Source organism: Adiantum capillus-veneris, chromosome 9 (assembly GCF_014529385.1).
Source record: "Adiantum capillus-veneris isolate H3 chromosome 9, ASM1452938v2, whole genome shotgun sequence".
Taxonomy (NCBI): Eukaryota; Viridiplantae; Streptophyta; class Polypodiopsida; order Polypodiales; family Pteridaceae; genus Adiantum; species Adiantum capillus-veneris.
In genome coordinates, this window is record NC_140939.1 from 31,070,551 (window position 1) to 31,085,881 (window position 15,331).

General features: G+C 44.6%; 2 protein-coding genes across 3 annotated transcripts in view; both read right to left on the reverse strand.

Moving 5' to 3' along the window:
- Positions 1–1,756: 1,756 nt before the first annotated feature.
- LOC147450286 (uncharacterized) lies at positions 1,757–5,661 on the reverse strand. Its single transcript, XM_086520689.1, has 5 exons — positions 4,308–5,661; positions 4,177–4,244; positions 3,214–4,096; positions 2,445–3,137; positions 1,757–2,172 (listed from the first exon to the last, which is right to left on the reverse strand). The coding sequence occupies exons 1-5, from the start codon at positions 5,659–5,661 to the stop codon at positions 1,757–1,759; spliced, it is 3,414 nt and encodes a 1,137-aa protein (XP_086376815.1).
- Positions 5,662–7,923: 2,262 nt separating this feature from the next.
- LOC147450287 (uncharacterized) overlaps positions 7,924–15,331 on the reverse strand; it is a 41,196-nt gene continuing 33,788 nt past the window's right edge. Inside the window, exons 2-8 of one of the 2 annotated variants that reach the window (XM_086520691.1) lie at positions 9,861–9,992; positions 9,505–9,705; positions 9,365–9,426; positions 9,112–9,269; positions 8,886–9,034; positions 8,604–8,747; positions 7,927–8,523 (exon numbers count right to left, since the gene is read on the reverse strand). In XM_086520691.1, coding sequence (XP_086376817.1) covers positions 8,332–8,523; positions 8,604–8,747; positions 8,886–9,034; positions 9,112–9,269; positions 9,365–9,426; positions 9,505–9,705; positions 9,861–9,992 — 1,038 coding nt within the window. In that variant the 3' untranslated portion in view covers positions 7,927–8,331. Of the gene's footprint in view, positions 8,524–8,603; positions 8,748–8,885; positions 9,035–9,111; positions 9,270–9,364; positions 9,427–9,504; positions 9,706–9,860; positions 9,993–15,331 lie in introns of both variants that reach the window. The other variant, XM_086520692.1, reaches the window with a different exon arrangement.

Consider the following 15,331-nt stretch of genomic DNA (forward strand, 5'->3'; position numbering starts at 1 on the left):
TAACCCTAAACCGGCTTGATCAATTTGATGTTATGGTTTGTGCTGACTCTACATTTATGGCATTATGGCGAGATTTGTTTTTGTGTGTGTTTATGGTGAAGTCATGCCAGCTGGGTGTGTTTGACAATCAGTTTATGGTCATGTCCGAGATTATGGCGAGGTCCGATTGGTGGTGTTTGTGCCGACCCTACGTTTAGGGCATTATGGCGAGGTTTGTTTTTAGTGTCATGCTGGGTGTGTGTGAGCTTTCACCAATCAATTTATGGTCATGTCCCAGAGTATGGCGAGGTTCGATTGGTGTTTGTGCCGACCCTACGTTTAGGGCATTATGGCGAGGTTTGTTTTTAGTGTCATGCTGAATGTGTGTGAGCTTTCAGTCATGTCCCAGAGTATGGCGATGTTCGATTGGTGTTGTTTGTGCCGACCCTACGTTTAGGGCATTATGGCGATGTTCGATTGGTGTTGTTTGTGCCGACCCTACGTTTAGGGCATTATGGCGAGGTTTGTTTTTAGTGTCATGCTGAATGTGTGTGAGCTTTCAGTCATGTCCCAGAGTATGGCGAGGTTCGATTGGTGTTGTTTGTGCCGACCCTACGTTTAGGGCATTATGGCGAGGTTTGTTTTTAGTGTCATGCTGAATGTGTGTGAGCTTTCAGTCATGTCCCAGAGTATGGCGATGTTCGATTGGTGTTGTTTGTGCCGACCCTACGTTTAGGGCATTATGGCGAGGTTTGTTTTTAGTGTCATGCTGAATGTGTGTGAGCTTTCAGTCATGTCCCAGAGTATGGCGAGGTTCGATTGGTGTTGTTTGTGCCGACCCTACGTTTAGGGCATTATGGCGAGGTTTGTTTTTAGTGTCATGCTGAATGTGTGTGAGCTTTCAGTCATGTCCCAGAGTATGGCGATGTTCGATTGGTGTTGTTTGTGCCGACCCTACGTTTAGGGCATTATGGCGAGGTTCGATTGGTGTTGTTTGTGCCGACCCTACGTTTAGGGCATTATGGCGAGGTTTGTTTTTAGTGTCATGCTGAATGTGTGTGAGCTTTCAGTCATGTCCCAGAGTATGGCGAGGTTTGTTTTTAGTGTCATGCTGAATTTGTGTGTGTGTTTATGGTGAAGTCATGCTGGGTGTGTGAGCTTTTGGCAATCAGTTTATGGTCATGTCCGAGATTATGGCAAGGTCCCATTGTGTATGGATGGAAACTATAAGGACCCTTCTTCTAAGGCTGATCTGGAAGATGCAAGACCTAGCAAGAGCGAGAGCAAAAATCAGAATCCCAGAATTGGTAAAAGCATATGTACATGGCTGATGTGCACGCATCCTAAACCTAGCAAAATCGCCATCAAGATCAGCTTAAGCATGACCCTTTTGGGCTCAACCTATAGCCCTATATAGAGATGCAAGACCTGGGAAAATCCAGAGAAAACTCGGCCCATGAGCTTGTTGTCAACCACCTGGCAAAAGGCTTGTGTTGATGCATTATGGTTTCATTTTGCTGGTGATATCAAAGAGACAACACTTCATTGTTGCGACCACTTACGAGTGATAAAGAACAAACAACCAGATTAAGACAACCCAAATGAACTTTAGGATATCTACAAACTAGCCTAGCTTCTTGAGGACCACATCATATCAATCTAATTGTTCCAAAAACAAATATATTGCAATTGTCCAAGTCATGTTCACAAAACATACATAGCTTGCAAAGTTCCAATGAGGCATGACATATGAGGATGACCCTAAACCGCACGCAAGTCATATAAAAGTAATTCGTGTCTGCGAGGCATAGATCTTCTCATATATCCGACCATCATCAAGCTTCACAGTGAGATGTCGTTCACAATCAATATGCGATACCTCGTGGTCACATGCTATGATAGAACCATTGGCCGGGTTCTCACCATCCCATAACTGTACAAGGTGGTTCATGATCTGGGAAGTTGAATTTGCAGACAAGTGCTTCTGAGATAGAGGGAGCAAAGCATGGCATGTATGGCAACATACTATATTTGAGCCATCAACAAGAAGGGTTTTGCTACAACAATGCTGGCAATTAACACGTCGCCATTTCTCAAAGCGCACTCGATTTCGCCCTCGCTGGTGCTTACGTTTCAAGGAACCTGTGTTTCTGGTTTTTTTTGCTGGTTCTGGACAACCTTCAACCACCTCACCTATGCCATCAATGATACACGATAGCTTGCCATGCCCAAGCCGTGTTTGTGTGACAAGTGCTTCTGAGATAGAGGGAGCAAAGCATGGCATGTATGGCAACATACTATATTTGAGCCATCAACAAGAAGGGTTTTGCTACAACAATGCCGGCATTTAACACGTCGCCATTTCTCAAAGCGCACTCGATTTCGCCCTCGCTGGTGCTTATGTTTCAAGGAACCTGTGTTTCTGGTTTTTTTTGCTGGTTCTGGACAACCTTCAACCACCTCACCTATGCCATCAATGATACACGATAGCCTGCCATGCCCAAGCCGTGTTTGTGTGACATTTGCCTGGATTTGTTTGATGCTACCCTTTCTTGGCAAGCTGATCTCCTCTAGCTCATGGAGATTCTCCAAGTTCTCCATAGAGATCTTTAATTTCTTCAGAGCAACCTCCTTTTGTTGCAATGTCCACTGCGGTAATACATCAGCCAATTGTCGCAAGAACTCCCTAGATTTGTCGATACAATTGACTATCTCCATGTCAACCTGTTGCAAGTATGGTCCAATACCATTCATATCAGTATCCAGTGCTTTGTCATCACATCCACTCCCTGTTTCAAAGACTTGGGCACATTGTTGCATTCCATCGTTGGTTGCAAGGTCAGCCATTGCATGCACGCTATCCACAATAGGTAAAATTTCATGAAGCATTGGAAAATAGCTTTGAAGTATTAACCGAAGCCCATATAGATGCTTGCATTGGGAGGACCACTCTGGGCAATCACAGTACGAGGATTGCATGCTCACATGGTACCAAGAGTCTGATGACATGCTTTGAATCTTGAAGAGTAATGTAGATTCGTTCACCACCTGAAGAGTTTCAGGATTAGTCTTGTATCGTTGACATAGCTTCTCCCCAGCAGCTAGTGCCTTTGTTGCACTCTTGCTTGAACCATACACAGCAAATCGTCCAGAATCCGCTGTCAATAAACATGCCATGAACTTTACTAAGAGGTAGATCGAAGAGAAAGTCCAAGGAGTGGGACAATAGCTCACCTAGCTCTTGCTTTTGCTTGAAGAACTCCAAGAGAGTTCCTCCCATCCAGCTTCCACTCCTCGCATTGCCAACAAGTGCATGTAGTAGATCCAAGGCTGGCCTATTTATCCTCGCATCCAAGAGAGTATACTTGACATATTGCCATAGTCTTTCCACCAAATTCGTTGTGTCCACATTGCCATGGGGAAAAAGACGTCCAAACTTCGGCCAGCGTTCACGCCATACGCATGACTTCGAGCACCATCCATTGGAGACATAACGTTGAATATTTGCATGATTGGAGTAGTCTAGCAAGAGGCGCTGAAAGCGATCTTCAAAGTCGTCCTCGGAGCTGGAGTGCATCAAGTTACACATTGAAGAATAAACATGGTCTTGCATGTGTCTTGGCACTTGCGGCAAAAGGTTCTCCACCCAAGCCTTTTTGACATGAAACCAACAAACCAGGACATGACATGCTACTTGGACTCGTTGTCCTTCACTGTGTTCAGCCCAACAAGCAGGATCATCTTTGACGGCACTCAAGATGGCATTCAATTCTTGGGGACATTTGTCTATCACAATTGCATTCGGTCGTATGCTGCCCATTCTCGAGAATATCATCCGGATGGTCAATTCAAGGGCAACTCTCTCCTGACATGTCCCAGGGTCACTTGTGCACATCATCAACCACAAAGGAATCCCTGTACCATTTTGATTTGGCAAAACAGCTGCATACAATGGCAACCCATAAACGTTTGTCTTGAATGTGCTGTCCACGGCCCATGCATTATGTTGTGAGAATCGAATACACATCTGAAGCATCCAATCATCTTGAATGATGACGACAAACGGCTTGTTGACGTCTTGCAAAGCATTTGGATTGTATGGTTGCACATATGCGACCTTTCAAAAGCAATAAGCAACTAAATAAGGACATAAGAAAAAGGAAAACATAAAAATGAAGATAGGGCACTCCAAAGTACCTTCCCTACGGCTTGTAACTTTAGAGCCTCCATGTACATTGCAGACCAATCATTCCCAGATGCACGACCTAGAGAAAACAAAATGGTTAAGTAATTAAAGGGGTGACAGGAAAAGAAAATTATCTTGCTACCTTCATGCCGTAGGCTATATGCCAACTGTTGGACCTCCTTTGAGATCATGAAGAATCGAAAAGTTGTGCGATCTAACAAGGATGCTCGTTGCTTGTGGAAGTTTTCTTTTGAAACTGACATTTTGGCAACATGGCGACATGTTCCAACATCAAAATAATCCTCCATGCAACATTGAAGCACACTTGGATGAACAGGTAGATGATATAAGTCAGCCCGAGAGCCAGGAACATGGCCCTCATGCGTAGCACGAAGCAAAATCGTGACCTCATGAACTCCCTCACTGAATTGCACCTGTGCCTTGAAAGGACAACCGCACTTCTTCGTTTTCCTCTCTCTACGCTTGTTTTCTCCATGATGCCTTCTTGAACCACCACGATGACAGACATAGTAGTCCTCTACCTTTCCTTCGCCTACCTTGGCTGATCTTATCTTGACAAGCCTGACTTTATGATTTATCATAATACTCTCCAGCACATCACACACATGAAATCTATCTGTAATAATTTTTTCACTTGGAGTTTTCTCACCGGCATTTCCCTTCCCTCCAACCTTCTGAAACATAAGCGATTCAGATTGGAGGATAGGATCCTTCTTACATACCTGACAATTTCTGACCGCATCTCTAATGAATGAAGTAGGTATGCCATGCCTTTTGATATCTGTGCACCATGCAGTTTTCATCTGATTCATAGTTTCCAACATGCTCAAATGAGCCCCTTGCTGGTCGACATGACATTGTTCTGTAATGGTTGTCCACTCCTCCTTTGGTGCAATGGCTCTGGGAGGGAGACCCTTCAAGAAGATCCTAACTGATCCATGCCGAGGGGATCCTCGGATCACAAGATTGTCCTTCATCTTGTTCCACCGTTTTACATCATGCATGCCGACATTGTGCAGCATACCCAATGTTGGCTTACAAATCCCTTGAAGATCTAATAGCATAAGGTCATAGCTCTCCCGAGAAAAGCTAAAGAAATGGTGAGAAGCATGCAACTCTGGGTCAAAAGATTGGGTCACAGGTTTCCTCCTATGGATTGAATCTGCAAGGAAGGTTGAAGGGAATTCGGTAAACTCCTTTACTTGGTCACCACCACTAGAATGGGATCCTGATTCCATGGAAGCACTACTTGAGCCTGTTGATGACGAGCTGCCTTCCTCCAACTCCTCATTCAAATCAAATATACGATATTTCTTTTGTTTCTCCCCATCCTCGAAAGCATCCAATCGTGCCTCCATCCTGCCCGGCATCCCTCGATCTCCCTCTGCCTTCCAGGTTACGTTTAGGTCAATGGACTGCATAACTTGTTTTGCCTCCCAAGGTACATTGAGGTCCAGCATTTGTCTGCTCTCCATACCTGTTGCGGCTTCTTCCCTCTACCCTCCTGCCTCTCAGAGATAATGCGTGGCCTCTCTGCCCAAACCCCAATAGCGTGGCCTCCCCGCCTGTCGACCCCCCTGAAAAGTGTCCCAAATTCAAATTTCCACCCTGATGACATGGCACTTCCCTCAGCCTTATCCCGCTTGAATTTGGCTAGCATGCCCAGCCCCCCCCCCGCTGTCCAGGTTTAGTTTTTACAGGTATGCATGGTCCAGATCCCCTCGATAAGACCCAATCCAGTTCCCTGCCATTGATCCCCTTACCCCCCCTCTTTAAATGCTATGTGTTATATAGTCCTGAGGGCTGGCTACCTCCCCTTTCAATGGTATGACTCCAAGTCAGCAGATAGAATTTGTTTCCTGCACACTTTGATCATCGATCACCGATCGCTTTCTTCATTGATCACTTTCTTCACTGTAGCTGGATATGCTTCACTGTAGCTGTCCTTCACCTACAATGCTGGCCCACCTCCCCCTTGACCGATTCATGCTTTGGATTATTTTACATCCAGGGATTTCGACTACCTCCAAAGCACTAAAATTTGGCAACATCTCTTTTTGCTCTATAAATTTTCTTAGCCCATTGTCAAGGTCCTGAAGATTAATTTGATTAACTTCAATTTACATCAGTAGATTCCCAAGGCAGCCAAGCTACCTCAACTGGTCTTCACATGTGTATGCTTAACACTTATAAAAAGCTTCCATTGCCTCCAAAACTACTCAAAGTGCATCGAGAAGAGTTCTTCATTCCCAACTCGTCAAGGTCCACGGTCGTAGGGCAAGCCATCTTGGCTAGTAGCCATTATCAGACAAGTCAAAACCCGTCCCGTGCATGGCAATGATTGTACGACACCTCAGCATGCAGAATATTATCGCATGTACATGCAGAATAGTATTGCATGTACTTGCATTGCAAGATTGCAATTGCTTCATGGTACAAGACCAGTGCTTGGCCCCCCTCCCTTGGACTTTGATGGCTGGGAAAGGTCATTTAGTGGTGTAAAAATTGCTCCTATCATGGCTCTCGACTCCCCACCAATCGCCATGCATTCGTAATTTTTACTTGGAAAGGTCACTAAATGACCTTTCCCTACCACCATTATGGTCTCCCTTCCCTCTACTTTGAACTCTTCCCTTGTTATTATGGACTTAAGTTTCTTATTTTCTCATTCCAAGTATCCCATGTTTGGAATTAGTGCGCAACATGGAACCTTATTTATTCTCCATTTGTGTTGTAGAGTGAGGATTTTGTTTTTACAAACCTACCAAGATAAGAAATTTTTTAATAATTTAATTTGAAATGTAACTTCTTCCGTTAGTATTAAAACACATTACAAAATTCCATTTGTGTTGTAGAGTAAGGAATTTGTTTTTACAAGCCTACCAAGGTAAGAAAATTCTAATGAAAGAAGAATGTGTCTTTCTATGATTATTTTAATAGGGGAGAATAGCACCATATTACATCCCCCCCCCCCCCCCCCCCCCCCCCCCCCCCCCCCCCCCCCCGCCCCCGCCCCCGCCCCCGGCTCCCCCCAAAACCACCATATATGCACAAGCCTGACTACTAGTCGATACATGCTAGAAAAAATAACTTAAAATCTATCACTAATCTCATTGTTTTTCCCATTGAAAACAACCTTCAATGGGATATTTCACAATCTTTGCTTAAGTACCTTGTAATTGTAAGTTCATTTCTCTTATCTTTCTCCTTTCTTTGAAGTGATCTAGTAGTCTAGCCAAGGTCTGGTTTCTTCGAAAAATTATTCTCGCACAATCACTCACTATTGTAGTTTTCTAGTGTGAGAACTAATTCTTGCATGTACATACAAGCATCTAACAAATCACTAGAATGGATTTTTGGAAGCTGATAGTTGAACAAGATATTTTAGGACAACTTGCATGTCAATAGATATAGGGACTTTGGTTAGTCAATGTATAACAGAGTTTACACACTAATTATGCATCAATGTTTCATGTTATTTGCAAAGTCAAGCAAACATACAAATGCAGATCACGCATACTCACAATGCTCGATGGAAGAGATCTAAAAATGTGTGAATTGTTCACCATAAGTTTGTTTTATCACTTTTTGATGTTGTATTTGAATTCTCTTATCCACCACCTCGTACCGATTCCCATGCACCTCATCTAGTGAGAGGAATTGCAAGGATAATCACATAGCAAGGCAAGATCCCTTTAATGCATCTCCTAGACAAATATACAAAGGGAGATTCCTTTTCTGTAGGTATCTTAAAAGTCTGATACTTTTATAACATTCTTATAGAGGGAGAACATTGAGCCTGCTCAAAAATTATTTGATTTACCTTTGAGAACATCTGATCTACCTTGTGAGGCTTTAATGAAATTTTGGTGCACCTTAAATAATTGGTCCTTGGAGTTGGCCATGGAAACACATTAACCCTTGATTTATTTTCTTACAATTGGGCTTATTTCCCGAGAGGGTATTAAACAAAAATTATTGGTAACTTATTTAGAAAAGTCTCTTAAAACCACGAAAGTGCCCTTCTTTCCCGAGACCAGTGTTAAAGGAGGTTAGGAGGGCAATGCTTTGAGCTAAACTGAATATTTATTAGAACCATTAGGAAATGTTTCTTGTGAGGGCTTCTATAAAGCTACCATGCTGGTTCATTTGTGCATTGAAGGCATTCGAGGCCTAATTGAGGCAATATCACCAGATTTTTTATGAAGAATATAAAGCTCGGTAGGGACATAGCTTGTCCCTGAGTTGCCATACAGAGGAATGGCTGGTTGAATTACATGAAAATCATGTCCACATTTGATTATAGCCAACCGAGGACCATTGCGCAATTTCCACACCTGCAACACTTGAAATCATCAGACCGACAGGGAGATATATTGCATTTGCAGATGACAAAATCCCAAAGTAGAGAGCCAACCTCTACTGTTCCTCGGCGAAGTGTGTAAATAGCTAAAGAAAGCGAAAAATCTTGCTTTCTTTGATAATTAGAAGCAGAGGTGGAAGATGAGGGTTTGTCATCCACAAGTACATCTAAAAAGAAGCAATGTGCATCTCGATATCCCTGTACAAGCCCATCAAAATTCTCAAAAGTGGGCAACTCATATTGGCTTACGGACTGAATTACCGTGTTTTCAAGCAGGTGAAGCATCAAAATTTCTAAATTGCCCAATGAAAAATGGCAAACAGTGATGTCTCAAACCTTCCAAAGCCTTGTGACAACATTAGCCTGAGTATCTATCAGAAGAATACGACCCAAAGAGTCGGTGATTGCCGCTAAGGAACCACTTGGGCTTAGTGCAACCCTCTCCCCCCTCCTTGTCCCATCCTTCATAGCAGTCACCAGAGATGCTGGAAAATAGATTAATATGAATGAATTAAGAGGGCAGTTTTGTTGATCAGGTATTCACGTAATCATCACTGCAGACCTCTTCCAAAATCTTGCTGCCTTGCTTCCAAGGGCTGCCCTTGCTCCACATTATCTTGCCAAAACATTCTTACTAGACTAGTGAAAGTAGACCAAGCAGCAGGCACAATCTTATTCATGATAATGCTTGTAATTGTGCTAGTTTTATCATCAATCAACCTGCCAAATTGCATTTAACGAGTTTCAAGGCCATGCTTCATGATGTCAAATATTCAATTGCATTGTAACCATATTATTCCTTGTTAAAACAATACCTGTGGATTGAAAATACATTACTGGTCCCAACGGTTATGGCACAAAAATGTCTCTGCTTTGACTGCAACACAAGAAAGAGTTTGCCTCATAGAAAACCAAGATACTGCCCAAATAGCTAGTAGAAATTGTGACGCTTCACCTGCCTAGATTCAAAGAGAGGAAGGGCAATAATGCCAGATATAACTCCATCCACACAACCAGAAGCCATTCCAACATTTCTGCTGATATTCCACACCTGATACGCCACCTTGTGTGTGTTCGCATTGGTTACAGCAACAGCACCAAACCTTCCCCTTCTTGGGCGAACCTCTGAATCATACAAACATTTGTGCAGCAATGGCTACACAACATGGCAGCAACCGCATTAGTTTTACTCTCCATAAAGGAAGGCAGAAAACAGTTTTTTGTTGAGATGTTTTCTTCAAAGAAAATGTCCAGCCATCATAGGCACACTCAAAATGGCTTTTGCAAAGCCCTTTAGCTGCAATGACAAACCTGCAAATCTGTCATGTCGATTCGAACTATAGCACTGGCATATACAACAGATAACTCTTCTGAGCCACTACTCCAAAGAAGTTTGATATCTCCTCGGATTCGTAACTGCAGAACAGGACTGCTGTAGAATACCTGCAGCATAAAAGACTGGAGGTAAATCCCATCCATGATCGAACCAAAAAGGAGTATGCTCAGCTTCAAGTAAGAAGTTTGAAGCGACAGGATGACCATATTCAAAAGAATCTAAGTCACTCGCTGCTGCTCGCTCTCCCCCCCCTCCCCCCTTCTTCCTTTTCGCGCTGCCCGCCAGCTCCCTCTCCCTGCTTCGCACTGCAGCACCCTTCTCCTCCAGCCCCCTTCTCCCTCGCGCGCTAACTGTGGGCTGTTTTTATCCTACTGGGGGCCTTCATCGACGTCTTCACCTTCTTCTTTTTAGTAGCAGACACACAATGGCGACCCCGGCCTCACCTCAGAAGGACTCTACTGAACCCCCTCGTCCGACAATGCAAAGCAAACCCTTCAACTTTCTCTTTCGCCAGAAGAGCAAGCGGGCTTGATGGTCGATGTGGAATGGCTTCACGCCACCTCGGTCATATGCAAGATTGTTGGCACAAGGCCTAGCAGAGGAGAAGTTTGGAACTCGCTCCAATCCTGACTCCTCACCTAAGTGGGCAAGATCATTGATGTGTAGATTTTCGGGAAAGGTTATTACCAGATAGAGTTTGACTCTCTAGAGATGGCAAGTTTCATCTCCGCGTGGCTCACTAAAGAATATGAAGAGGATGTTATCACAGCATGGAACCATCTTCGTATGACTAAAGAAGATACCCTCGATGGATATTGCCAAAGGTTTTGAGATACTTTTCTACAAGCTTCATCCTTCAAGAAAATTACCTTTAAACAACAGGTTGAGCGGCTTTGTTGCGGTTTGCCCGAGGAGATCCGGTAACACTTTGCAAAAGAAGGGGGACTCCATTTAGCGACTCATGGGTCACACCAAGCAAGGATTTAGTATGCACAACGGCACACTAACCTACCTTACGGACAGGCCAGTGTCTGCTCAACGGGGGCCAAACCAAACCAATGGCAATAAGAAGGGGAAGCAACAAAAGAAGAAACCAACCGGCCCTAGACTGTCACTCAAGCAGTGAGCTGAATGCTACAAAGAGGGCAAGTGTTATGGATTTGGGGAGCAGGGGCACGTTCTTGCCAAGTGCCCTAACAAAGCATCCAATGATCAGGCCGAGGACAAGCCAGAGAATTCCAAAGCAATAGAGGAACGAGCAAAGAAAGGAAAGACAACTGGTTTCGGACATTGTGGGGACCACCGACCCTGAACAGATAGACGAAAGTTCGGAGCTCTACAGAGCATGGGGCAAAGTACGAGATCAAGAAGCCCTATCTTCTTCAACAGAGGAGCCAACTTCATTTCAACTGAATTGGCAGCTCGACTTAGAATCACGCCCATGGAAATGGGACCACCGATGGAGACAGTTCTAGCGGCACGAAGACGGGATGTTACCCTTACAACTGTCATAGGCAAACTTCGGTCGCATTGTCAAGGGTATGTAGGACACGAGGACTCTTACATCATGCCTTTGGAAGGGTGTGACGTCCTTTTGGGAATCCCCTAGTACCACAAGAATGGTGTCGTGGTCGATAACAATGACATGGCAAGAAAGGCAACGTTGAAGAACAAGAAGGGTAGAGATATTATTCTTGATATGAAATTAAAGGGCAAGTCGGTCTGTAAGGTGCAACGGAAGTGAATGTGTGCTCCGAACTGTGCTCAAGTGTTTCTTTTACTTACGAAAGGGAGAGCCTTCCATTCTTCTTAGAGAGAGAGTGCAATGATCACAAACAAAGTGAATGCTACTATGAATGAGAGTGCTGAGAATGAGAGAGAGAGAGAGAGAGAGAGAGAGAGAGAGAGAGAGAGAGAGAGACGACACCAAACGGGTTCTCAAACCCCCCTCCAAGGACCCCCCTCTCTATGGTGAGAGAGGTCTATGCTATAGATCGCACAAATCTGGTACAATGGTCTAGATGCTGTGAACTTGATGATGACAATGTCGACGACGACGATGGAGACTATGACGATGATGACAATGGTGTCGTCGTCAAATCCGGGATCTGCGACGATGGCGACAAAGGTGTCGTCGTCAAGTTAGGGATCTGCGATGACGATGACGATGAAGAAGGTGTCGTCGTCAAGATAGGGACTGCAATGACGATGTCGACGACGACGATGGTGTCGATGACAACGGCGTCAAGGCTGAAAACTGAAAACGCCAGATGCTCTGCTGGGGATCTGCTACTGCGGCTTGGATCTGCAACCGCTTAGCCGCACTAGGGCTGAAATGCAAAAACGCTGGCTGATCTGGCTGAAATCTGAAAACGCTGGCTGATCTGCTGAATTCTGAAAACGCTAGGCTGATCTGGTACTAGATTGGAAATCTGGCCAGGATCTACAACCAGAGGATGCAAGGCTGAAAACTGAAAACATTGATGGTAGTGGCTGAAAACGCCGATCTTATTCTTCTTGAGAAAACGCTCCTGTTGAGGTGTTGCCTGACTGCTGGGTGCCCTCCTTGTGTCCCTGCTTCTTCTGCTTCTACTGAGTGCCCAATGGTTTTCGTTTATAGTTCTTTAGCAAATTGCCCTACTTACTTTTCCAACGAAAGTCACTTATTGAAAAATAAGTGAAAAATGTGTACTTTGGCAAAAAGGGTTCTATGCTCTGGAAAATACTCATGATGGGTATTGAATGTCATGCTAATGATCATGTTGTGTGCAATCAGAGGGTATGCAACTAATCTAAGTGCCTAAACATGCACGGCCTGTGCACAAGCTCAAAAGGGTGCCAGAACACTTCCTAGGCTAACCTGAACCCTAGAAGTAGGAACAGCTTGTCCACGTACACATAGGGTTAGATGTGCACATGAAACTGTCTCACTTGTATCACCTTCGACCGTTTCAAAATTAATGAAATCAAGTCTTTTTGTTTACTCGATCTACTTGAATGAGCTAAATGACAATAAAATGTCAAGCATGTCAGACCTAGAGAAGAAACAAAGAAAATATAATGCAAGCTTAGGCCGATTGTTTCTTTGAGGGTTTGCCTAAAGAGTTACCTCCTCAGCGACCTGAAGATCACACGAATGATTTGATTCTCGACATCGCGCCATCAAACCGACCATCTAGTAAGCAAAGCCTAGAATGAGGAAATTATGAACCAAGTGAAGGCTTTTGGAAAAGGGTCTAATTCAGCCCAGAACATCACCTTATTGTTCGTCACTGTTGCTTGTATAAATTCCAGCGAGGCAAATATACAACCTATGGGGGTTTCAGAAAATGTTACGGATCGACCTATCACCGATGCAAATGTACATGATGTACATGATGTGGAAAGGGCTGAGAATGTGCAAGCTAGATGTCACGTGCACATCTAACCCTATGTGCATGTGGACAAGCTACTTCATGACAAGGGTTCAGTCAGCCTAGCTTAGGAAGTGTTCTGGCACTCTTGTGAGTCTGTTCGCAGACCGTGCATGTCCTGACACTTAAGAGTAGAGCATATCCTCTAGTTGCACACAACATGATCCTCAACATTACCATCAGATTCCATCAAGGGCGTTTTACAAGGCACAGAACCTATTTTCCCTATTTTAGTCATTTTTCACTTATTATTAATAAGTGACTTTGTTGGGAAACTGGGTAGGGCAATTCTGGCAAGATAATATATAAGAAACCTAGCGCTAGCACTTTCTGGCAGAGAGGCAGCAGCCACCCACTGAAGTGCACCTTCTCAGTAAGACCAGCAAGAGGACTTAGCATTTTCAGCCACCAAATTCCAGCCAGTGTTTTTCATCAACAGCAGAAGAAGCATAGCGTTTTCAGCAATTGCAGATCAACCTGGCGACAGCAGATTTAATAGCATTTTTGCAGCAGATGCTCAATTCAGCCTAGCGTTTTTGCACCAGCAATTCAGCCTAGCGTTTTGCAGTTTCCGGCGACAGTTCAGCCTATCTGCATCAGCGTTTTCAGATTTCAGCATTACGACTCCGCACCGCAACCCCGAACCTTGCAGCTCTCACCTTCCCGCAGCAGATCCTCGCTGCGCGGTCAAATCAACAAGCGTTTGCAGTTTCAGCCCGCTATTCGCAGATTTCAGCATCTGCGTTTTCAGTGTATCGTCATCACATCGTCGTCATCGACATAGAGTCAAAATTCAGCAGATACAAGATTTGCAGATTCAGCCCTTAGCGCTTTCAATTTTCAGCCCGTCTCGTCGTCGTCGACATCGTCGGCAAGTCCATAGCATTGTAGAGATTTGTGCAATCAATAGTAGACCGCTCTCGCCATAGAGAGTGGGACCTTTGGAGGAGGGTTTGACAACATTCTGGTGTCGTATTCTTCTCTCTCTATCTCTCAGTCTCAGTACCTTCATGTACAGTGTTTACCCACTTTGTTTGTGATCATTTACACTCTCTCGCCAAAAGGAACGGAAGGCTCTCCCTTCCGTAAGTACAAGGAACCCTTGAGCACAGTTCGGATCACTGATCTTGAGCAAAGTTCAACATTCACATCCGCTACACCTTACATTGGTATCAGAGCTTTGGCAGTATTCTCTATCACTCAAGGAAAGAACCACAAGAATTTTTTTTGCTTGTTGCGGTCGCACATAACCCAAGTCCACTTGGGCGTGTCGATTCCTAATCGTGTTTTTGAAGAGTGACAGGTAATCCAAGAAAGAAGGGCTTGTCCAACCTTCCCTTGTTTCTCTTTTCACTCATTGAGAGCACAGTGCACTTAGCGCCCGGCCAATCGACGTGAGGTGGGAAAAAGCAACCTTGGTGTGAGCGCAAGGCCGCCAAGGGGTGCGCCCGCGGGAAAGAGAAGAGCTCGGGTAAGAGAAGATCCTTCTCTAACACAGATTGCAAGCTAAAGAAGAAACTCAAGAACCTCAAGACCCTCAAGAACCCAAGAACCACAAGAACCCAAGTTCCTCATGAACTCAAGAACTCGAGAACTCAAGACTTCAGTGTATGGTCATCACCCGAAGCGGAATGGATACTTCGCATGGAGGTGATGAGCATCAGGAGGTTTTTCCGACCCTCCCCCTTCCCCATCTACGCCAAGGATTGCAACAAATCCTATGGAGGCTTTGGTCAAGACGATGATGGACATGATGTTACAACAAGAAGCGCAACGGCTGCCTTGGAGCGTGAGCGCGAAGAAAGAAAAGCAGAATTGGATCGCGAACGCGAAGAAAGAAAGAGCAAAAAGAAAGGCCGACTTGGAGCGTGAGCGCGAGCAAGCGTGCTTGGCGGGCGAAGAGAGAAGGACAGCCTTGGAGCGTGAGCACGAGCAAGCGCGCTTGGCGGCCGAAGAAAAAAAGATTGCTATTGAGCTTGAGCGTGAGCAAGCACGCGAAGCCCAACGAGTAGCGGCCGAAGACAGACGAGCGG